The following is a 26,022-nucleotide window of genomic DNA, read 5'->3' as shown; positions in this document are numbered from 1 at the left end:
ACCACTACATAAACCAACTCAGTTACGAAAAAATTAGTCATTGATGAGCTTAAGTTTTTTTCTGTGCAAGAAGCTACTGGGATGTTCAATATGATCTACATGGGTCGAGAACTGGATAATCCATAATAAAATGTAGTTGGCAAAAGACGAGTGTGCATATCTGAAATTCAGAGGTAGAGGCCAACGGTACAAATTGATGGGATGGGGTTTGACAAATTCTACAAGTGGCGCCTGATGTATCGTTGGAAAGAACATATTAAAGAAAGCCAATAAAGTCTTCCCGTGTTGGATCAGAACAAAATATAAAAATCCATACAAAGAGTTGACGAATGTTCACCAAACAAATGAATGTTCACCAAGCATGTGTTGACAAATATTCAGTAAGCATGAGTTGACATAACATTCTGAACGTTATTAAAGGAACTGTAAAAATTTTAGCTCGAAGTTGTGGAACTAATTGATGATTTCAAAGATTTTTTTACTGCAGATCAATGGAATCTGTTTTGGAATCTCTATTACAACAATATCGAATATTTTCGACAAACACTGAACGCAAAATGTAGCCAAGAAATAACAACCCTAGTGCAATAAAAGTTTTCTGTGTAGTAAAAGCACCAACACCACCGCTGCCGCCGCCACCACCACCAACAACACCACCACCAACAACACCATCGCCATCACCTCCACCACCAGAACCCTCACCGACCCAGCCACCGCCCCTGTCACCACCACCACCGCCACTACATAAACCAACTCAGTTACGACGAAATTAATCATTGATGAGCTTAAGTTTTTTTCTGTGCAAGAAGCTACTGGGATGTTCAATATGATCTACATGGGTTGAGAACTGGATAATCCATAATAAAATGCAGTTGGCAAAAGACGAGTGTGCATATCTGAAATTCAGAAGTAGAGGCCAACGGTACAAATTGATGGGATGGGGTTTGACAAATTCCACAAATGGCGGCTGATGTATCGTTGGAAAGAAGGTATTAAAGAAAGTCAAAAAAGTATTTCGGTGTTGGATCAGAACAAAATACAAAAATCTATACAAAAAGATGACGAATGTTCACCAAGCAAATGAATGTTCACCAAGAATGTGTTGGCAAATATTCACAAAGCATGAGTTGACATAACATTTTGAACGTTATAGAAGGAACTGTAAAAGAATTTTTCTCGAAGTTGTAGTACTATTTGATGATGTCAAAGATTTTTTTTCTGCAGAGCAATGGAAGCTGTTTTGGAATCTTTATCACAACAATATCGTTTGTTTTCGACAAAAACGCAAGGGCAAAATGTAGCCAAGAAATAACAACCCGAGTGCAATAAAAAGTTTTCTGTGTAGGAAAACCACTACCACCATCACCACCACCACCGCCGCCGCCGCCGCCGCCACCACCACCACCACCACCACCACCACCACCACCACCACCACCACCACCACCACCACCACCACCACCACCACTGACGCCGCCGCCACCATCACCACCAACACCACCACCAAAACCAACACCTCCTCCATCACCACAACCACCACCGCCACCATTACCACCACCACCACCAACGACACCACCACCACCATCGCCACAACCTCCACCACCACCACCACCACTACATAAACCAACTCAGATACGAAGAAATTAATCATTGATGAGCTTAAGTTTTTCTCTGCAAGAAGATACTTGGATGTTCAAAATGATCTACATGGTTTGAGAACTAGATGATGCAGAAAAAAATGGAGCTAACAAAAGACGAGTGTGCATATCTTCAGAGGTAGAGGCCAACGGTACAAATTGACGGGATGGGCTTTGGCAAATTCCACAAGTGGCGGCTGATGTATCGTTGGAAAGAACTTATTAAAGAAAGCCAATGAAGTTTTGTACATGCTTAAGCGAAATGTTGCATTTAAAGTGAACACTTTTGTGAGATGGGGATTATATATTTCCTGAATTTTGCCGGTACTGCTGTATGTTTTCACGTTCTTGATTGCAGGAAGAACTGAAATTCAAAATCTGTAAAAGTTTTAAAAAAGGTAGTCAAATGGATAACGGGAAATAAAGATACGGAATACAAAAGCCAGCTTCGACTATTAATTAAATATTTTGCCTTTACCAAAGTTTATCCAATGTAACGACATTACTATTTTCAAAAGCTATGAACGAATAGAATAGCGGCAGCGGACTACCAGAAGTACATGCGAAAGAAAAAAGTAACAATGATTGAAACAAAGGAAAATTTTCAAAATGAAAACTCGAACAGAGAAAGCGCGCGGCGAATTCACCTTTAAAACCTGTCGAATTTTAAACAGCTTAGAAAATTTAATAAACATAAGAGAACCAGATGGACTGAAAAACCAAATATTACATACAATGTGGAGTTTTTTGAGAAATTTTCTGAGCGAAATATTTGCACTTGGCAATTGTTCTGCGATTGTCAAAACTGTAGAAAGAACTGGATATTATTTTAATCTAAAGACTGGTACCTTAGACCCTTCAGCACAGCTGTAAATCACCAACAACAACAACAATTGGACTTTGCAGCACTTGCTGTGCAACTGGGCGCGGGGGGGGAGGGTTGATAACATACGGTCGCGTAATGTACGATGTACGGGGGGGGGGGGGGGGTTGCAAACGGAAATCCAATTCAATTTTTTTTAGTTGAACGCCATGAAATTTCTGCAAAATATTAACTTTCCAGCACATCTGGGTCTCTGCTGTGATTCATTCATTACTCCTGGGTCCAAGAATTTGGTGATAAGAAAATTCATGAATGAAACAGTTGAAGATAACGCTGTTAATCTTGATCCCTTACTGCATGTTATCTCGTACAGCTGGAGTGAAGGTCCAGCCAATGAGATCAATGACAACCAATTCCTTTTCGCCTGTGGACTGAAGGCCTCTAAGCCATCATCATCTTTTATTGGACTTTTTACTGTAAACATTACCAACTACTCAGTGTCCTATCGGGAGCTTCCTTCCATTCCATCTGTCATGAAGATAGCTAAAAATCAGCCAAGTCACGACCTAGCTGCTCGGCAGGTTTTATGGAAACCGAAATCAAATGATACATTGGCTGCTCGCGTTTTGTTTGGCAATGTATCGGCAGTATTTGTCTGGAGAGGTATCAATTTTAACGATTTATCTTTTGTTCCCGAGCCTAAACAAATTTTAAGTGACGAAGTTAGTCACATTGAGTGGCCGTTAGAGTCATTTATGTACTTTCTGAGTGTCTCTGCTGCAAAAGTTAATGTGCGCTGCCTCGATACAAACTCATTTTCCAATACACAGTTGAATGCCGAAACCAAGACTTATGTGAAGCTGAGGTTTGACCCCTTCAGAAGTCGGTTTTCTTTTGTTGATTCTGGAAATTTGAAGATTTACCAAAACACAATGCAAGTTCATTCTATTAGTTTATTGCCGCCAAAACTTGAAGCGTCTGCTTCATCAATATTACATGATTGGAACCCCATAGTCTGCAATCAGCTAGTTGTTTTGATAACCGGTACAAAGCAATTGGTATTAATCGATTTATTTTATTCAGAAGCCACGGGGAGCTCATCAGCACATTCGATTCCACCCTTGAAAAGAACTTTTAGTTTTAACTGCGATCAATCCGTGACCGCTTTATGTTGGGCTCCGTGGCAGAAGTCAAGAGGTGATCAACTTCTAATAGGATTAGTTTCTAACGAGATTGTTTCTAGTTTTCTACCAGTTCACCTGACGTCTTCAGGCTTCGATAAACAGTTCAATATTTCTTCGATTTGTAATACTACGATATATTCAACTGACAATATGCAAGATGATATTGCTGCCAAAATGAACAGACGTGCTCAGAATAAATACGGACCGATAAGTGACCGTTTACCAACTGTTGAAATAACTGAAGACGAATCGCTCTGCCAGCTATGGGTCAAGTTAGAGCATCTGAAGAACCGCCAGCGAAGCATGTTGAAGAACAACGAAAGATTCTCTTTGAAAAACGTGGTTGGAATACCCGGAATCTTAGATATCTTGAACAATGGTGCTATAAATCATCCTGTCGACAATTCAGAAACTAACCTTAAATTTTTTGACAGAGAATTGGAGAATATAGTGTATGATACTGTCATGCGAAAGCACTGTCTTAGCTACTGTGAATGGGAGTTCAAAGTCATAAATGACGCTCAGTTGGAAAATCTGGAAAGTTACGTGAACAAAGTACATGATGGCAATAATGAAGTGGGCGCTGCTTTAGCTTGGGTACATTCGCGAGCTCAGTTATGCCTAACATATTTGGATAGAATTCCGAATGCGGCCTTCTCGCTAGCTTTATCAGGACTTGTAAGTTCCTACAAATCAACGCTTTGGACTGAGAAGTGTCGTCTTTTAACAATTGAGAATCCTTATTTGAAAGCTCTTTTTGGTTTTCTTGCAAAGCCACAGACTCCAAAAGATGTTCTCAAAGCGGACTTGACACGATTCCCTGCTACGGGTGTGAACAAAGGCAAACGCGGGTTACCTGCTATGCGCCTGGAGGATCATGTCGCTTTTGCGTGCAAATTATTGCCATCTAATGAGCTTCCGGGGTATCTGAATGAATTGACAAAACTCTACACAGAGTATGGAAATCTAGACGGGTTGTTCCTAACAGGAATTACTCCTAGGTGTTTGGATTTACTGCAAAGTTATTTAGACAGAACTGGAGATATACAAACTGTTGTTTTGATATTGCTCTATACAAATTCATCATCGCAGCAGTTCATCCAACAAGCGTCCCAGTGGGATTCGAACTCACTCCGTCTGATTACTGAGTGGATTGAAGAATATCGGTCACTACTTGACAGCTGGGAATTTTATGACGTCAGAGTCAAGTTTGACAGAGCTGCCAAGTGCTTCGACACCGATGCGAAATTGTCACAGATTGTTGCTTCGTGTATTTTCTGCAGTGTGCCGTTTAACAACAGCGAACGAAAGGATGTGATGCGGAAACCAAACCATGTTCAGAACTTCAGCTCAGAACCTAAAGTGACGCATTCTTGCAGCAACTGTGGAAATTTTTTGCCTCGGTGTTCGGTTTGTCTGCAGATTGTGGGAACTGCGTCTACGCACAGCACAGCGACTACAAGAACGGGCAAAACCAAAATGGGACAGAATGTTTCAGGATCGAATATTGAAGAGAAGTTTATGTTGAGTAAAACTCCAACTCCAACTGTTTCGTCGTCTGGTGCTATTGGTACTACCAAAACCAATCCCTTCAAGTCTTGGTTTGTTTGGTGTAATTCTTGTTCACATGGTGGTCATGCATCGCATGTGTCGTCATGGTTTGAGGCGCATTCGATATGCCCCGTGGAAAAGTGCAAATGTCGTTGTTCAAGCTACGATTGAAATTTGATAGCTTGATAAGATGAGTTTATCATTAATTAATGCCTTATGATAAAAAAATATTTATTTTACATACAGAATATAAATGGAATTGTTTTCGCTTATAGAATTTATATCGGAAAACAGTATCTCATGTATTTATAAAAACGGCCCGAAAGGCAGACAGATAAAATAAGGGATTAATTTACTGTTTGTAAGAAAAAAAAGATAGAAAGAATTTATTTATTTGATCATGTGCCAAATAAGTAACAAGTACAAAAAATAAACGTAAATTTTGACTGGTACAAACATGATCAAAATGGACAGGCAACGGGGTATTTAAACCCACACGCCCTGCCCTTAGAGACTCTGTAAACTAGGCAGTAGGACTATTTTAATAAAGAAGTTACTATGATAACAAAAACATAGAAAAATGAAGAAATGGACTTGAAAAAAACAAAAACTGAAAATCTTTTTTTGCTACAGTCGTCAAAATTTAACAGCAGACTAATTAAACCTAGTTAAATCTACTGGAAGCGTAAAATAGGCCTCCGAAATTTTTCGGTTTAAAAATTCTAAGTTCAGAAGCAATTTTAGCAGGAAAATTTCAAAAATTTTAAAAATTGCGATAACTCGGAAACTAAAAGCAATTGAGAGCTCATATTTTTTTTTCACAAAAATCGCATTCCCAAAGTAGATGTCTGATAGCATTTATCCAAGGGGGTCGGTTTTTACGTTTTCCCAGAAAAAAGTATTCAAAGATGTATTTCACTATATCATAGTTATTAACCAAAAATGTATCCTTAAACTTTTTAACGTTTTCATTTGATCCCATAATATTGTAGGGAAGAACAGCGGCTTCACTCAATGCATTAAAGAGCTTCGAAGCTCTGGATTTAAGTGATCGATTTTCAATCGTTCGCTTACAAGATGGTTCCATAAGCAATATTTTTCATGCGTAGGTCTTGATGGCGAAAAAGAAACATAGCATTAAGGTAACTTTCACGATGTTATCCAATCAATGACTTCAAAACTAGCTTTAATAACTCGTATATATGAAGCTGGTAGATGTTAAGTATTTTATTTTTTAACAAAGATGTCTTTAGCACTGTCGTACTTTTGTCTCAAATAAATGGGTTTAAGTATTTTCTTTTGTAAATTGTAAATGGGCAACGGGTTGCTGTAGCTGCTGCACCCATAGACTATTATGCCATATTGGATAATAGAACTTACGTTCGTCTTATAATAATCAATAAGCTGGTTAACTGGGGCATGATGCCTAAGTTTGGAAATAATACGACATTGTTTAGAGAGTCTCGATTTCAGCACCGCTAAATGAGAAACAAAAAATTTAAAGTCAATTAAAATGCCGAGATGTTTACATACGGGCTCAATGGAAATGAACTTTTTTTTATCAATGTCAAACCTACTTTTGCTTGACTGCAAATTCATTTGAATATTCTTTATAACATTCAAACGAAGTTTATTAGCATCTAGCCAGTGTTTAACATTATCAATTTCTCTTTGCACTTCCTCGCAGGACTTATTAAGAAACGTAAGATTTGTATTATCTGCAAAAAGGAGGACTTGAGCATGTTTGCAATGATTTGTAGTTCATTTATGTAGATAAGAATAAGCGGGGGCCTAGTATAGACCCTTGTGGTACTACATGTTGTTTTTATGTGTGTACCATTGTACCATTGCGAGGAAATGAATTTGATTTCTACGCTTAGCATTCGGCTGCTGAGTTAAGATTTCAACCAGCACAAAACATTACCTCTTATTCCGTATATTTCTAATTTATAAAGTAAAATTGTATGATCAAGTTTATCAAACGCCTTCTGTAGATTCAAAAAGAAGCAGTCTATTCATAACATTCCAATTTTCTCTTTTCTCCGTTAACTGAACTAAAGCATCGATGGCACTATGCTTGTTTCGGAAGCCGATTTATCAGGGCGAGAGGAGCCCGAATCGCTGAAACAAGTTTTATAACCTTGCATACATAGCATGTTCAAAAATTTTGCTCCATACCTTTAGAAGTGAAATTGGGCTGTAGTTATTTGCTTCTAACTCTCTGCATTTTTTGTGCAGAGGAAGTAGCTTTGCATTCTCGAACGATTCGGGGAAGAGGCCTTGAGTGAAGGAACAATTAAAATTGTGCGTCATAAAGTGAACCGTAACAGTGACCGATAATTAATTATTATATTACTTAAGCCATCATCACCAGATGATGTTTTGTGAGCTAAGCTATCAATGAGCTCTCCAACTCCAAACTCTGAGACCGGTTATAAATATAAAGACTTGTCATTGCCTGGAATAAGAATAGGAGGCACGTTATTGATAAACTGACGAATATTATTAGGTACAGACAAAATATTGATTGAACTTTTCTGCCACGTCACCGAGAGAAGGTGACTGGTTCGCTTCATAACAAGGGGATAGAATTGGAATCTTTTTTGAGTGCGAACTTTTGCCACTGATTTCATTAAGTAAATGATAAGTTTGCCCTGAATCACCAATGCAAGACTTAAACTGCATAGTAGGATTTTTTGATTTTTTGTATGCGTTTTCAAAATTTTTACGCTTAATTTTGAAACTCGCCAGTTAATTTGCGCCAATTGTGCCAACAGAGAATTTTAACAATTTCCATTTCTGAAAGTTAAGACTTGGTTGCTAATGATCTAACTGGTTGTCATTGAAATTTGCATTAAGCCGTCAGATTGTTCACAGCATCGGGTTGGATCTCAGAGAGTTGGGAATTATAAAGCAGCTTTCGTTGAGTGGAATGAGAAATAAAAAGTTTGTACCGGATAATCGTTTGTAACCCTATTTGATTTTTAAATTTTTTGAACTATGCAGCTGGAGCTAAGCAATCAGTTCTTGAGAAATATTCAACTGAGCGTTAGTTTTTTGCTCATTTTTCTTGTTTGTTTTGCCTTGAAAAATATAAGTTAATTTGTCTGGTTCTCGTATTAATCTTTAAATCGTACGGATTTCGTGCTTCGTGTTGATGTCAGAAGAAAATTGATTCTCACAATTCGATAGCTAATACTGCTTTTTTCTTTTATGGCTTCGCTAAATTTAGTGCTTTTCTACGAGAGAGGTACGTCTAAAGAGCTAGTAGAAGTAGCGACGACAGATAAGTCGGCCAAGCAAGCTTTGAGGAGCACAAAAAGAAAAACAGCTCGCAAACAAATTGATGATTAATTTCTTTCGCGTATAAGACGGACAGACGTCGTAAATTACAGTATAAAAAACCTCGATTATGTAAAAAGTGCTCAATGAAAAACGTAATTTTCCGAAAAACGCCGTCAATAGGTTGTCGACTGGATTGTTTCTCAAGTGTGAAAAAGCAAACTATGATTTTAATACCTTCCGAAGCAGCTCACAGTTCATTAGACTTGTTTGAAAAACCCCATTTGCTTGCTACCTTTAACCAAAGGTTCGACCAAAAAAACTGGACAGCTGTATTCTCTTCCGGATTACGGCTGGAATTTGAAATGGTAGGTGATCGCAATAATTTCATGAATTTGCAAAATAAATATCTGGAATTCAAATGTCGAATACAAAATGCTGATGGGTCGGATTTGCGATGCACTACCTGCAGGCAATCCAACTGTTCCAAATTTTGGTTGCAAATTTTGTCAACAAGGTCGCTAATTCTTTGATGGTTGACTGTACCATCTGGGCAAATGGAATCAATATTTTCTCAGCTATTGAACACTCTCACTGCAAAGGTGTGATTGAATCAGAATTTTCATATGGAATCGATACAAAGAAAACCTCGTTAATATGTCAATGTTACTAGTATGAGGCAAGCACTGGTGGGATTGCTGCATCATCTCTAACTACAAGAACGAAAGCTGTGCAAGAATTCGAATAAATAACTATATATGGAAAGCTCGCTGTTAGTTTCTTCTTCTGTAAAAAACGTTTACTAATAGTGTTACCTTGAGACTTTCTTTCAGACTGTGGCAAGGTGTTTTTGCTACAATTAGTGAAACAGCTTCAAAAATTACAAAGTGAAAATCAATGAAGACAGTTTATTTGTTAGAAAAATGAGAGTGTCCGACAATGTAGTTGGAGCCATTGACAAAACACTTATGAAAATGCTAGCAATGTATCGCTGAAAAGAACTGATAACAAAAATCTTCCTGCCTGCACAAATCCAATGGTGTTGGTAGCATGCATGAGTATATTTTCACAAAGATAACCAGTAAAGCGACTGATTGTGGATTTGTGCGGGAGCAATGCATTCATTGAGACTAAAATTGTTGAACCCTACCACTATCAAAAATTTTATTTGCACGAAATTGCAGTTTACCTAAACGAGTTTGCCAAAACCAGTACATTAAATCTCAGCCACTGATAATAATCACCTGTGCTACAATTAAATGAATACATTAGCTTATGTTGAAAACAGTCATGGAACATCACTAAGTGAATTGCGGAAAATTGCGGACTTTTTTATTTTATTCTTCGACCTGACGATTTTACCAGACGATTTTGTTAATCCCTGTCATACAAAATCATCTTTGTCTATTAAATTAAAATTTGGTAGTTTTGACAAACGATATTGACTGTTTGTCTAGGAGGAAAATCTTCTAAGGTGTATATTGAATCTGTAAGAATTGTGTTCAAAAATGTTCTACCTATCACTGGGTACTAATCGACAAAGACCAAATTTATGTTCAAGTGCAAAAGCGCAAGCACCTGAAATTTAAAATTCTAGGTGCTTGTGACGCTGACAACTATCCTTCAATCTACCACTGAACAGTTTTATAATTGTTAATGCCAGCCAATTCTATTGGATCGCTTTGGTTGATGCTTGCCAAACGCTACGCAAACCCAGGAAAATACATTTCAGATCCGTTAGCTCTACCTCTGATTGTTTAAAACGAGTTTGCCTCCCGCTTACGACAAGGTACTGATTTGGTTAATTTTATGACGGTGGACATTATGGAACACAGATGAATATTCCGTTTCGACTGCAATCGGCTGACTCACCACTGTGTTTTTTTTTTGCAATAATAATGTTCATTTTTTATAAAGCAAAAGATTTCAGTTCGTACGGGATCTAACTAAATTGCAATTTGTAAGACATATTGAAAAAAATAAATTTAGGTTATCCTCCAAATCATTTTTTACCTGTTAAGAATCTTTACAGCAGTGAAAAATTATTGAGGAATCATAAGTCTTTCCGTGTTAGATCACAACACAATACAAATATCTATACAAAGAGTTGACGGATGTTCACCAAGCAAATGAATGTTCACCAAGCTTTTGTTGACAAATTTGCACCAAGTATGAGTTGCCATAACATTTTGATCGTTAGTGAGGGAACTAAAAGAATTTTTGCTCGAGGTTGTAGTACTAATTGATGATGTCAAATTTTTTTACTGCAGAGCAATGAAGTTGTTTTTAACTTTATTACAAAAATATCGTTTTTTTCCGACAAACACTCAAGGGCAAAATGTAGCTAAGAAATAATAGCATTAGTGCAATAAAAGTTTTCTGTGTAGGAAAAGAACCACCACCACCGCTGCCTCCGCCACCATCAACACCAACACCACCACCACAACCAACAACTCCACCATCACCAAAACCACCACCACCACCACCGCCACCATTAACATCAACATTAAAATCAACACCACCACCACCATCACCATCGACACCACCTCCACCACCACAATCGCCACCGCCACAGCCACTGCCACAACCACAGCCACTGTCACCATCGCCACAACTAGATAAATCAACTCAATTACGAAGAAATTAATCATTTATGAGCTGAAGTTTTTTTTCTGTGCAAGAAGCTACTGGGATGTTCAATATGATCTACATGGGACGAGAACTGGGTAATCCAGAATAAAATGGAGTTGGCAAAAAACGAGTGTGCATATCTAAAATTCAGAAGCACAGGCCATCGGTTCAAATTGATGTGATGAGGGTGTGACAAATACCACTAGTGGCGCCTGATGTATCGTTGGAAAGAACATATTAAAGAAAGCCAATAAATTCTCTCCGTGTTGGATCAGAACAAAATACAAAAATCTATCCAAAGAGTTGACGGATGTTCACCAAACAAATGAAAGTTCACCAAGCATGTGTTGACAAATATTCACCAAGCATGAGTTGACATAAAATTTTGAACGTTATAGAAGGATCTGTAAAAGAATTTTTGCTCGAAGTTGTAGTACTAATTGATGATGTCAAAGATTTTTTTACTGCAGAGCAATGGAGCTGTTTTTGAATCTTTATCACAACAATATCGTTTATTTTCGACAAAAACTCAAGGGCAAAATGTAGCCAAGAAATAACAACCCGAGTGCAATAAAAAGTTTTCTGTGTAGGAAAACCACTACCACCACCACCACCACCGCCACCACCACCACCACCACCACCACCATAACTACCACCACCACCGCCACCATTACCACCACCACCAACAACAACACCACCACCACCAACACCACTGCCGTCACCTCCACCACCACCACTACATAAACCAACTCAGTTACGAAGAAATTAGTCATTGATGAGCTTAAGTTTTTTTTCTGTGCAAGAAGCTACTGGGATGTTCAATATGATCTACATGGGTCGAGAACTGGATAATCCATAATAAAATGTAGTTGGCAAAAGACGAGTGTGCATATCTGAAATTCAGAAGTAGAGGCCAACGGTACAAATTGATGGGATGGGGTTTGACAAATTCCACAAATGGCGGCTGATGTATCGTTGGAAAGAAGATATTAAAGAAAGTCAAAAAAGTATTTCGGTGTTGGATCAGAACAAAATACAAAAATCTATACAAAAAGATGACGAATGTTCACCAAACAAATGAAAGTTCACCAAGCATGTGTTGACAAATTTTCACCAAGCATGAGCTGACATAAAATTTTGAACGTTATAGAAGGATCTGTAAAAGAATTTTTGCTCGAAGTTGTAGTACTAATTGATGATGTCAAAGATTTTTTTAATGCAGAGCAATGGAGCTGTTTTTGAATCTTTATCACAACAATATCGTTTATTTTCGACAAAAACTCAAGGGCAAAATGTAGCCAAGAAATAACAACCCGAGTGCAATAAAAAGTTTTCTGTGTAGGAAAACCACTACCACCACCACCACCACCGCCACCACCACCACCACCACCACCACCACCACCACCACCACCACAACTACCACCACCACCGCCACCATTACCACCACCACCAACAACAACACCACCACCACCAACACCACTGCCGTCACCTCCACCACCACCACTACATAAACCAACTCAGTTACGAAGAAATTAGTCATTGATGAGCTTAAGTTTTTTTCTGTGCAAGAAGCTACTGGGATGTTCAATATGATCTACATGGGTCGAGAACTGGATAATCCATAATAAAATGTAGTTGGCAAAAGACGAGTGTGCATATCTGAAATTCAGAAGTAGAGGCCAACGGTACAAATTGATGGGATGGGGTTTGACAAATTCCACAAATGGCGGCTGATGTATCGTTGGAAAGAAGATATTAAAGAAAGTCAAAAAAGTATTTCGGTGTTGGATCAGAACAAAATACAAAAATCTATACAAAAAGATGACGAATGTTCACCAAACAAATGAAAGTTCACCAAGCATGTGTTGACAAATATTCACCAAGCATGAGTTGACATAAAATTTTGAACGTTATAGAAGGATCTGTAAAAGAATTTTTGCTCGAAGTTGTAGTACTAATTGATGATGTCAAAGATTTTTTTACTGCAGAGCAATGGAGCTGTTTTTGAATCTTTATCACAACAATATCGTTTATTTTCGACAAAAACTCAAGGGCAAAATGTAGCCAAGAAATAACAACCCGAGTGCAATAAAAAGTTTTCTGTGTAGGAAAACCACTACCACCACCACCACCACCGCCACCACCACCACCACCACCACCACCACCACCACCACCACCACCACCACCACCACAACTACCACCACCACCGCCACCATTACCACCACCACCAACAACAACACCACCACCACCAACACCACTGCCGTCACCTCCACCACCACCACTACATAAACCAACTCAGTTACGAAGAAATTAGTCATTGATGAGCTTAAGTTTTTTTCTGTGCAAGAAGCTACTGGGATGTTCAATATGATCTACATGGGTCGAGAACTGGATAATCCATAATAAAATGTAGTTGGCAAAAGACGAGTGTGCATATCTGAAATTCAGAAGTAGAGGCCAACGGTACAAATTGATGGGATGGGGTTTGACAAATTCCACAAATGGCGGCTGATGTATCGTTGGAAAGAAGATATTAAAGAAAGTCAAAAAAGTATTTCGGTGTTGGATCAGAACAAAATACAAAAATCTATACAAAAAGATGACGAATGTTCACCAAGCAAATGAATGTTCACCAAGAATGTGTTGGCAAATATTCACAAAGCATGAGTTGACATAAAATTTTGAACGTTATAGAAGGATCTGTAAAAGAATTTTTGCTCGAAGTTGTAGCACTAATTGATGATGTCAAAGATTTTTTTACTGCAGAGCAATGGAGCTGTTTTTGAATCTTTATCACAACAATATCGTTTATTTTCGACAAAAACTCAAGGGCAAAATGTAGCCAAGAAATAACAACCCGAGTGCAATAAAAAGTTTTCTGTGTAGGAAAACCACTACCACCACCACCACCACCGCCACCACCACCACCACCACCACCACCACCACCACCACCACCACAACTACCACCACCACCGCCACCATTACCACCACCACCAACAACAACACCACCACCACCAACACCACTGCCGTCACCTCCACCACCACCACTACATAAACCAACTCAGTTACGAAGAAATTAGTCATTGATGAGCTTAAGTTTTTTTCTGTGCAAGAAGCTACTGGGATGTTCAATATGATCTACATGGGTCGAGAACTGGATAATCCATAATAAAATGTAGTTGGCAAAAGACGAGTGTGCATATCTGAAATTCAGAAGTAGAGGCCAACGGTACAAATTGATGGGATGGGGTTTGACAAATTCCACAAATGGCGGCTGATGTATCGTTGGAAAGAAGATATTAAAGAAAGTCAAAAAAGTATTTCGGTGTTGGATCAGAACAAAATACAAAAATCTATACAAAAAGATGACGAATGTTCACCAAACAAATGAAAGTTCACCAAGCATGTGTTGACAAATATTCACCAAGCATGAGTTGACATAAAATTTTGAACGTTATAGAAGGATCTGTAAAAGAATTTTTGCTCGAAGTTGTAGTACTAATTGATGATGTCAAAGATTTTTTTACTGCAGAGCAATGGAGCTGTTTTTGAATCTTTATCACAACAATATCGTTTATTTTCGACAAAAACTCAAGGGCAAAATGTAGCCAAGAAATAACAGCCCGAGTGCAATAAAAAGTTTTCTGTGTAGGAAAACCACCACCGCCGCCGCCACCACCACCACCACCAACACCATCAACAAAACCAACACCTCCACCATCACCACAACTACCACCACCACCGCCACCATTACCACCACCACCAACAACAACACCACCACCACCAACACCACTGCCGTCACCTCCACCACCACCACTACATAAACCAACTCAGTTACGAAAAAATTAGTCATTGATGAGCTTAAGTTTTTTTCTGTGCAAGAAGCTACTGGGATGTTCAATATGATCTACATGGGTCGAGAACTGGATAATCCATAATAAAATGTAGTTGGCAAAAGACGAGTGTGCATATCTGAAATTCAGAGGTAGAGGCCAACGGTACAAATTGATGGGATGGGGTTTGACAAATTCTACAAGTGGCGCCTGATGTATCGTTGGAAAGAACATATTAAAGAAAGCCAATAAAGTCTTCCCGTGTTGGATCAGAACAAAATATAAAAATCCATACAAAGAGTTGACGAATGTTCACCAAACAAATGAATGTTCACCAAGCATGTGTTGACAAATATTCAGTAAGCATGAGTTGACATAACATTCTGAACGTTATTAAAGGAACTGTAAAAATTTTAGCTCGAAGTTGTGGAACTAATTGATGATTTCAAAGATTTTTTTACTGCAGATCAATGGAATCTGTTTTGGAATCTCTATTACAACAATATCGAATATTTTCGACAAACACTGAACGCAAAATGTAGCCAAGAAATAACAACCCTAGTGCAATAAAAGTTTTCTGTGTAGTAAAAGCACCAACACCACCGCTGCCGCCGCCACCACCACCAACAACACCACCACCAACAACACCATCGCCATCACCTCCACCACCAGAACCCTCACCGACCCAGCCACCGCCCCTGTCACCACCACCACCGCCACTACATAAACCAACTCAGTTACGACGAAATTAATCATTGATGAGCTTAAGTTTTTTTCTGTGCAAGAAGCTACTGGGATGTTCAATATGATCTACATGGGTTGAGAACTGGATAATCCATAATAAAATGCAGTTGGCAAAAGACGAGTGTGCATATCTGAAATTCAGAAGTAGAGGCCAACGGTACAAATTGATGGGATGGGGTTTGACAAATTCCACAAATGGCGGCTGATGTATCGTTGGAAAGAAGGTATTAAAGAAAGTCAAAAAAGTATTTCGGTGTTGGATCAGAACAAAATACAAAAATCTATACAAAAAGATGACGAATGTTCACCAAGCAAATGAATGTTCACCAAGAATGTGTTGGCAAATATTCACAAAGCATGAGTTGACATAACATTTTGAACGTTATAGAAGGAACTGTAAAAGAATTTTTCTCGAAGTTGTAGTACTATTTGATGATGTCAAAGATTTTTTTTCTGCAGAGCAATGGAAGCTGTTTTGGAATCTTTATCACAACAATATCGTTTGTTTTCGACAAAAACGCAAGGGCAAAATGTAGCCAAGAAATAACAACCCGAGTGCAATAAAAAGTTTTCTGTGTAGGAAAACCACTACCACCATCACCACCACCACCGCCGCCGCCGCCGCCGCCACCACCACCACCACCACCACCACCACCACCACCACCACCACCACCACCACCACCACCACCACCACTGACGCCGCCGCCACCATCACCACCAACACCACCACCAAAACCAACACCTCCTCCATCACCACAACCACCACCGCCACCATTACCACCACCACCACCAACGACACCACCACCACCATCGCCACAACCTCCACCACCACCACCACCACTACATAAACCAACTCAGATACGAAGAAATTAATCATTGATGAGCTTAAGTTTTTCTCTGCAAGAAGATACTTGGATGTTCAAAATGATCTACATGGTTTGAGAACTAGATGATGCAGAAAAAAATGGAGCTAACAAAAGACGAGTGTGCATATCTTCAGAGGTAGAGGCCAACGGTACAAATTGACGGGATGGGCTTTGGCAAATTCCACAAGTGGCGGCTGATGTATCGTTGGAAAGAACTTATTAAAGAAAGCCAATGAAGTTTTGTACATGCTTAAGCGAAATGTTGCAATTAAAGTGAACACTTTTGTGAGATGGGGATTATATATTTCCTGAATTTTGCCGGTACTGCTGTATGTTTTCACGTTCTTGATTGCAGGAAGAACTGAAATTCAAAATCTGTAAAAGTTTTAAAAAAGGTAGTCAAATGGATAACGGGAAATAAAGATACGGAATACAAAAGCCAGCTTCGACTATTAATTAAATATTTTGCCTTTACCAAAGTTTATCCAATGTAACGACATTACTATTTTCAAAAGCTATGAACGAATAGAATAGCGGCAGCGGACTACCAGAAGTACATGCGAAAGAAAAAAGTAACAATGATTGAAACAAAGGAAAATTTTCAAAATGAAAACTCGAACAGAGAAAGCGCGCGGCGAATTCACCTTTAAAACCTGTCGAATTTTAAACAGCTTAGAAAATTTAATAAACATAAGAGAACCAGATGGACTGAAAAACCAAATATTACATACAATGTGGAGTTTTTTGAGAAATTTTCTGAGCGAAATATTTGCACTTGGCAATTGTTCTGCGATTGTCAAAACTGTAGAAAGAACTGGATATTATTTTAATCTAAAGACTGGTACCTTAGACCCTTCAGCACAGCTGTAAATCACCAACAACAACAACAATTGGACTTTGCAGCACTTGCTGTGCAACTGGGCGCGGGGGGGGAGGGTTGATAACATACGGTCGCGTAATGTACGATGTACGGGGGGGGGGGGGGGGGGGTTGCAAACGGAAATCCAATTCAATTTTTTTTAGTTGAACGCCATGAAATTTCTGCAAAATATTAACTTTCCAGCACATCTGGGTCTCTGCTGTGATTCATTCATTACTCCTGGGTCCAAGAATTTGGTGATAAGAAAATTCATGAATGAAACAGTTGAAGATAACGCTGTTAATCTTGATCCCTTACTGCATGTTATCTCGTACAGCTGGAGTGAAGGTCCAGCCAATGAGATCAATGACAACCAATTCCTTTTCGCCTGTGGACTGAAGGCCTCTAAGCCATCATCATCTTTTATTGGACTTTTTACTGTAAACATTACCAACTACTCAGTGTCCTATCGGGAGCTTCCTTCCATTCCATCTGTCATGAAGATAGCTAAAAATCAGCCAAGTCACGACCTAGCTGCTCGGCAGGTTTTATGGAAACCGAAATCAAATGATACATTGGCTGCTCGCGTTTTGTTTGGCAATGTATCGGCAGTATTTGTCTGGAGAGGTATCAATTTTAACGATTTATCTTTTGTTCCCGAGCCTAAACAAATTTTAAGTGACGAAGTTAGTCACATTGAGTGGCCGTTAGAGTCATTTATGTACTTTCTGAGTGTCTCTGCTGCAAAAGTTAATGTGCGCTGCCTCGATACAAACTCATTTTCCAATACACAGTTGAATGCCGAAACCAAGACTTATGTGAAGCTGAGGTTTGACCCCTTCAGAAGTCGGTTTTCTTTTGTTGATTCTGGAAATTTGAAGATTTACCAAAACACAATGCAAGTTCATTCTATTAGTTTATTGCCGCCAAAACTTGAAGCGTCTGCTTCATCAATATTACATGATTGGAACCCCATAGTCTGCAATCAGCTAGTTGTTTTGATAACCGGTACAAAGCAATTGGTATTAATCGATTTATTTTATTCAGAAGCCACGGGGAGCTCATCAGCACATTCGATTCCACCCTTGAAAAGAACTTTTAGTTTTAACTGCGATCAATCCGTGACCGCTTTATGTTGGGCTCCGTGGCAGAAGTCAAGAGGTGATCAACTTCTAATAGGATTAGTTTCTAACGAGATTGTTTCTAGTTTTCTACCAGTTCACCTGACGTCTTCAGGCTTCGATAAACAGTTCAATATTTCTTCGATTTGTAATACTACGATATATTCAACTGACAATATGCAAGATGATATTGCTGCCAAAATGAACAGACGTGCTCAGAATAAATACGGACCGATAAGTGACCGTTTACCAACTGTTGAAATAACTGAAGACGAATCGCTCTGCCAGCTATGGGTCAAGTTAGAGCATCTGAAGAACCGCCAGCGAAGCATGTTGAAGAACAACGAAAGATTCTCTTTGAAAAACGTGGTTGGAATACCCGGAATCTTAGATATCTTGAACAATGGTGCTATAAATCATCCTGTCGACAATTCAGAAACTAACCTTAAATTTTTTGACAGAGAATTGGAGAATATAGTGTATGATACTGTCATGCGAAAGCACTGTCTTAGCTACTGTGAATGGGAGTTCAAAGTCATAAATGACGCTCAGTTGGAAAATCTGGAAAGTTACGTGAACAAAGTACATGATGGCAATAATGAAGTGGGCGCTGCTTTAGCTTGGGTACATTCGCGAGCTCAGTTATGCCTAACATATTTGGATAGAATTCCGAATGCGGCCTTCTCGCTAGCTTTATCAGGACTTGTAAGTTCCTACAAATCAACGCTTTGGACTGAGAAGTGTCGTCTTTTAACAATTGAGAATCCTTATTTGAAAGCTCTTTTTGGTTTTCTTGCAAAGCCACAGACTCCAAAAGATGTTCTCAAAGCGGACTTGACACGATTCCCTGCTACGGGTGTGAACAAAGGCAAACGCGGGTTACCTGCTATGCGCCTGGAGGATCATGTCGCTTTTGCGTGCAAATTATTGCCATCTAATGAGCTTCCGGGGTATCTGAATGAATTGACAAAACTCTACACAGAGTATGGAAATCTAGACGGGTTGTTCCTAACAGGAATTACTCCTAGGTGTTTGGATTTACTGCAAAGTTATTTAGACAGAACTGGAGATATACAAACTGTTGTTTTGATATTGCTCTATACAAATTCATCATCGCAGCAGTTCATCCAACAAGCGTCCCAGTGGGATTCGAACTCACTCCGTCTGATTACTGAGTGGATTGAAGAATATCGGTCACTACTTGACAGCTGGGAATTTTATGACGTCAGAGTCAAGTTTGACAGAGCTGCCAAGTGCTTCGACACCGATGCGAAATTGTCACAGATTGTTGCTTCGTGTATTTTCTGCAGTGTGCCGTTTAACAACAGCGAACGAAAGGATGTGATGCGGAAACCAAACCATGTTCAGAACTTCAGCTCAGAACCTAAAGTGACGCATTCTTGCAGCAACTGTGGAAATTTTTTGCCTCGGTGTTCGGTTTGTCTGCAGATTGTGGGAACTGCGTCTACGCACAGCACAGCGACTACAAGAACGGGCAAAACCAAAATGGGACAGAATGTTTCAGGATCGAATATTGAAGAGAAGTTTATGTTGAGTAAAACTCCAACTCCAACTGTTTCGTCGTCTGGTGCTATTGGTACTACCAAAACCAATCCCTTCAAGTCTTGGTTTGTTTGGTGTAATTCTTGTTCACATGGTGGTCATGCATCGCATGTGTCGTCATGGTTTGAGGCGCATTCGATATGCCCCGTGGAAAAGTGCAAATGTCGTTGTTCAAGCTACGATTGAAATTTGATAGCTTGATAAGATGAGTTTATCATTAATTAATGCCTTATGATAAAAAAATATTTATTTTACATACAGAATATAAATGGAATTGTTTTCGCTTATAGAATTTATATCGGAAAACAGTATCTCATGTATTTATAAAAACGGCCCGAAAGGCAGACAGATAAAATAAGGGATTAATTTACTGTTTGTAAGAAAAAAAAGATAGAAAGAATTTATTTATTTGATCATGTGCCAAATAAGTAACAAGTACAAAAAATAAACGTAAATTTTGACTGGTACAAACATGATCAAAATGGACAGGCAACGGGGTATTTAAACCCACACGCCCTGCCCTTAGAGACTCTGTAAACTAGGCAGTAGGACTATTTTAATAAAGAAGTTACTATGATAACAAAAACATAGAAAAATGAAGAAATGGACTTGAAAAAAACAAAAACTGAAAATCTTTTTTTGCTACAGTCGTCAAAATTTAACAGCAGACTAATTAAACCTAGTTAAATCTACTGGAAGCGTAAAATAGGCCTCCGAAATTTTTCGGTTTAAAAATTCTAAGTTCAGAAGCAATTTTAGCAGGAAAATTTCAAAAATTTTAAAAATTGCGATAACTCGGAAACTAAAAGCAATTGAGAGCTCATATTTTTTTTTCACAAAAATCGCATTCCCAAAGTAGATGTCTGATAGCATTTATCCAAGGGGGTCGGTTTTTACGTTTTCCCAGAAAAAAGTATTCAAAGATGTATTTCACTATATCATAGTTATTAACCAAAAATGTATCCTTAAACTTTTTAACGTTTTCATTTGATCCCATAATATTGTAGGGAAGAACAGCGGCTTCACTCAATGCATTAAAGAGCTTCGAAGCTCTGGATTTAAGTGATCGATTTTCAATCGTTCGCTTACAAGATGGTTCCATAAGCAATATTTTTCATGCGTAGGTCTTGATGGCGAAAAAGAAACATAGCATTAAGGTAACTTTCACGATGTTATCCAATCAATGACTTCAAAACTAGCTTTAATAACTCGTATATATGAAGCTGGTAGATGTTAAGTATTTTATTTTTTAACAAAGATGTCTTTAGCACTGTCGTACTTTTGTCTCAAATAAATGGGTTTAAGTATTTTCTTTTGTAAATTGTAAATGGGCAACGGGTTGCTGTAGCTGCTGCACCCATAGACTATTATGCCATATTGGATAATAGAACTTACGTTCGTCTTATAATAATCAATAAGCTGGTTAACTGGGGCATGATGCCTAAGTTTGGAAATAATACGACATTGTTTAGAGAGTCTCGATTTCAGCACCGCTAAATGAGAAACAAAAAATTTAAAGTCAATTAAAATGCCGAGATGTTTACATACGGGCTCAATGGAAATGAACTTTTTTTTATCAATGTCAAACCTACTTTTGCTTGACTGCAAATTCATTTGAATATTCTTTATAACATTCAAACGAAGTTTATTAGCATCTAGCCAGTGTTTAACATTATCAATTTCTCTTTGCACTTCCTCGCAGGACTTATTAAGAAACGTAAGATTTGTATTATCTGCAAAAAGGAGGACTTGAGCATGTTTGCAATGATTTGTAGTTCATTTATGTAGATAAGAATAAGCGGGGGCCTAGTATAGACCCTTGTGGTACTACATGTTGTTTTTATGTGTGTACCATTGTACCATTGCGAGGAAATGAATTTGATTTCTACGCTTAGCATTCGGCTGCTGAGTTAAGATTTCAACCAGCACAAAACATTACCTCTTATTCCGTATATTTCTAATTTATAAAGTAAAATTGTATGATCAAGTTTATCAAACGCCTTCTGTAGATTCAAAAAGAAGCAGTCTATTCATAACATTCCAATTTTCTCTTTTCTCCGTTAACTGAACTAAAGCATCGATGGCACTATGCTTGTTTCGGAAGCCGATTTATCAGGGCGAGAGGAGCCCGAATCGCTGAAACAAGTTTTATAACCTTGCATACATAGCATGTTCAAAAATTTTGCTCCATACCTTTAGAAGTGAAATTGGGCTGTAGTTATTTGCTTCTAACTCTCTGCATTTTTTGTGCAGAGGAAGTAGCTTTGCATTCTCGAACGATTCGGGGAAGAGGCCTTGAGTGAAGGAACAATTAAAATTGTGCGTCATAAAGTGAACCGTAACAGTGACCGATAATTAATTATTATATTACTTAAGCCATCATCACCAGATGATGTTTTGTGAGCTAAGCTATCAATGAGCTCTCCAACTCCAAACTCTGAGACCGGTTATAAATATAAAGACTTGTCATTGCCTGGAATAAGAATAGGAGGCACGTTATTGATAAACTGACGAATATTATTAGGTACAGACAAAATATTGATTGAACTTTTCTGCCACGTCACCGAGAGAAGGTGACTGGTTCGCTTCATAACAAGGGGATAGAATTGGAATCTTTTTTGAGTGCGAACTTTTGCCACTGATTTCATTAAGTAAATGATAAGTTTGCCCTGAATCACCAATGCAAGACTTAAACTGCATAGTAGGATTTTTTGATTTTTTGTATGCGTTTTCAAAATTTTTACGCTTAATTTTGAAACTCGCCAGTTAATTTGCGCCAATTGTGCCAACAGAGAATTTTAACAATTTCCATTTCTGAAAGTTAAGACTTGGTTGCTAATGATCTAACTGGTTGTCATTGAAATTTGCATTAAGCCGTCAGATTGTTCACAGCATCGGGTTGGATCTCAGAGAGTTGGGAATTATAAAGCAGCTTTCGTTGAGTGGAATGAGAAATAAAAAGTTTGTACCGGATAATCGTTTGTAACCCTATTTGATTTTTAAATTTTTTGAACTATGCAGCTGGAGCTAAGCAATCAGTTCTTGAGAAATATTCAACTGAGCGTTAGTTTTTTGCTCATTTTTCTTGTTTGTTTTGCCTTGAAAAATATAAGTTAATTTGTCTGGTTCTCGTATTAATCTTTAAATCGTACGGATTTCGTGCTTCGTGTTGATGTCAGAAGAAAATTGATTCTCACAATTCGATAGCTAATACTGCTTTTTTCTTTTATGGCTTCGCTAAATTTAGTGCTTTTCTACGAGAGAGGTACGTCATAAATATCGTTCGTGTCAACACGGTCCATTAAAATGTAATAGTGCTTGATGGTGGCTTAATACGATTTTTAATTCGTCTTGGTTTCAAATTTTCTCTTATCATTATAAATATCGTACCTATTGAACTGTTAGAAGTTTGAAGAGGTCGCCGCATTTAAGAACGTTTTGAATTTTCACCGCTCGTGACCAATATGTTGATTTTGTAAGTTTGTTCGGTCTGTTTTCTTTCGCACGCGTACATTTAATAATAAATTTCCTTTCTTCCTCGTGAACCTTTTTCTCAGTGTATCCGAATATTATTAAGTGGGATTATTAATTACAATGAATTCGTACAATCAAAAAGTGATATTTTTCCAACCATTGTTAGGTCAAGCAGATTTTAGTCAGATAAAAAATCCAAAATTTGCAACAAAAAATATTTACGGAAGTTGTTGCAATAGAGTATTTCATGTCTTTTGTCCCCCTCTTTGCCCCAATAAACTAAATTGATTGTTTAATTGCTCACAAACTAAGTTTGTAGCAATTATATTAGTCCTGTTGGTCTTTTTTAATGCGAATTTTTTGCTCGACAGATTTGTCGTCTGATCCATTAGACTTTTCGTCCTCAAAACCGGGATAAAGAGGTAGAGCCCAGCGGGCATTAAGTTTTCTCAGCTCACTAGTCTCCAAGTATGCGGTTCACAGAAACTGTTTTGGAGACTTTTACTTACGGTGTGAAGGGGATCTTGGAAATTGACCCCCCGCCACACAACCACCCCCCCCCCCCACATCAGTCGTCATCACTTCTCTCAGACCCCCTCCCAGTTCCCACGCCGATGTACCCCCTGCGCTCACCTCACGCCCCTTCAGTTAAGCTAAAGCTAGCCTCACTGAACCGTGGCTATCAACTGACGAAGCCAACTGTTTGAGAGCAATTCGCTCGTTTGAGAGCAATTCGCACGTTAATCGGTTATGTTTATAATTTTCACTTGTATATTCAGGTTAAATATGACACATAGAGCAATGGGAGAAATTTCCACCTTAGATAACTTAACAATGTGTTAGGTCTGTTTTTTTCTCCGCTGTTCGAAATTTCGTGGATTTTTTTATTGAGCTTCAAAGATTTGGGTCTGCTGGATGGGGTCGGTTCAATTTTTTTTTCAATTTTTTGTTAATGAGAAGTAAAAATGAATAGGAAGTAAAGTTAATTTTAATTACGCTAGCGCAGTTAAGGGAGCGAAAAAAGTTCTTCTGTTTACGGATTTTGAGCATTTTTCACTGGCGGCTAATTGACTTCGTTTTTTAATTTATCTTAATTTCATGACAGGAAAAATTTCAAAAGTTGACAAATCTGTTCTTACGGTAATTTTGTTTTGTTTGGATTGATCAAAGGGCAGCTAACTAATTACTAAGGCACTATTTTTCCAAGATATTAATGAATTTTGTTTTGCGCTTGTTTGTGGTTCTTTCTGTCTTATCTATTAGTGTCATCAATGACTAGTCTGAGCCGCACTCTTATGAGGCATAATTGGATCCCGTAAACGTTTTTAATTCATATTTTTACTTCTAACTTTTTTGATGTTCTTGTTTAACTGTCACTTTGTATCTTAAAGCGCAGATCTCGTTGGTTTTCTAAGAAGCATACTTGACGCTATTTAGCCGGTTGAATTCATATCTAATGTTTTAAACGACATTGACCCTAATTGTTTGCAAAAATTGCTGTTGTTTTCTTTGTTATTTCTCTTTTAGTTGCTTATATTCGATTACTCCATGTCATTAAAGGGAAGTTCTCATTGACTCTCTACTGAGTTGCATTTGAATTTTTTTAGTCTTTTTTGTTTAGTCTTGCAGTATTAAAAACTTAAGAAGTATTAAAAAAGTATTAAAAAAGAAGACACAGCTTCTTTTGCAAAAAATTGCCATTTTTTGAGTTTTGTCCCTTTTTGGAGTTCTTTTTGTGTCGTTCTTGGGGTTCTCTTCGGGAATTCCGTGTCGTGCAGGAAAGGGCTCTCTTTTAAGTTTATAAAAATCTGCTGGTTAATTCCAATTTATGTATAACGTTTTTCCAGTTTTGTCTGCTTGTACTTGTTGCTCTTCTTATCTGTTCTCATTAATAACAGGTGTTATAGACTTAACCTATTAAATCAATTTGAAGCTCTTTTTATCAGATATTATCTATTGTTTCGTTTTTATGAACAGTTGCTTTCAAAAATTAAGTTCCGTTAGTTTTGTCCGTGCTTATTAATCTTGGGTTTAAACTCTCAGTTTTGCCAGTTCTGATTGAACTCCAGCTTTTAGCTGATGTTTATTTGACTTTAAAATCAATTGTTATGATTGGAAGTTTGTTTTTTTTTTGCTGTCTCGTTTGTTGCTTTTGCAGCCCGATCCATTCGTTGTCTTTAAGGAAGCTTTGTTTTCCAATCAGTGATTTTAATGTTGTGCTTTAGAAATTTGAATACTTAGTTTTGTGTTCAAATGATTATTATGGCAGTTTTTCAAATTTTTTTGGGATCGAATTTTGCCGAACTTACCTATTTTCCTTTTTACTATGATACTAATTTCTGTCCTGCAGAGGTGTTGTTTACGGTCTAATATCACATATGTTAAAGTCTCATTAATTTGCTCGTATTGGTTTTAATGAATTGGAAAGCACTATTTTTCTAAAAAGTGATAATTGAG

General features: G+C 38.0%; 2 protein-coding genes across 2 annotated transcripts; both read left to right on the top strand.

Moving 5' to 3' along the window:
• Nucleotides 1-2,660: 2,660 nt before the first annotated feature.
• LOC142351518 (GATOR2 complex protein MIOS-like) lies at nucleotides 2,661-5,488 on the top strand. The gene has a single exon (XM_075403580.1). The coding sequence runs from the start codon at nucleotides 2,667-2,669 to the stop codon at nucleotides 5,361-5,363; it is 2,697 nt and encodes an 898-aa protein (XP_075259695.1). The 5' UTR covers nucleotides 2,661-2,666; the 3' UTR covers nucleotides 5,364-5,488.
• A 12,086-nt stretch (nucleotides 5,489-17,574) lies between these two features.
• Nucleotides 17,575-20,402, top strand: LOC142351500 (GATOR2 complex protein MIOS-like). Its single transcript, XM_075403553.1, has one exon. It carries the CDS (start codon nucleotides 17,581-17,583, stop codon nucleotides 20,275-20,277), a length of 2,697 nt encoding a protein of 898 aa, XP_075259668.1. The 5' UTR covers nucleotides 17,575-17,580; the 3' UTR covers nucleotides 20,278-20,402.
• The last annotated feature ends 5,620 nt before the right edge of the window (nucleotides 20,403-26,022 follow it).

The sequence above is a fragment of the Convolutriloba macropyga genome, chromosome 13 (assembly GCF_964194025.1).
Source record: "Convolutriloba macropyga chromosome 13, txConMacr16.3, whole genome shotgun sequence".
NCBI classification, from domain to species: Eukaryota; Metazoa; Xenacoelomorpha; order Acoela; family Convolutidae; genus Convolutriloba; species Convolutriloba macropyga.
The sequence above is the reverse complement of the archived record's forward strand: the minus strand, read 5'-3'. Positions and strand labels throughout refer to the sequence as shown.

Bases quoted from the DNA above. Each gene is read 5' to 3' on its own strand.
- LOC142351518 (XM_075403580.1), top strand. From the start codon at position 2,667: ATGAAATTTCTGCAAAATATTAACTTTCCAGCACATCTGGGTCTCTGC.
- LOC142351500 (XM_075403553.1), top strand. From the start codon at position 17,581: ATGAAATTTCTGCAAAATATTAACTTTCCAGCACATCTGGGTCTCTGC.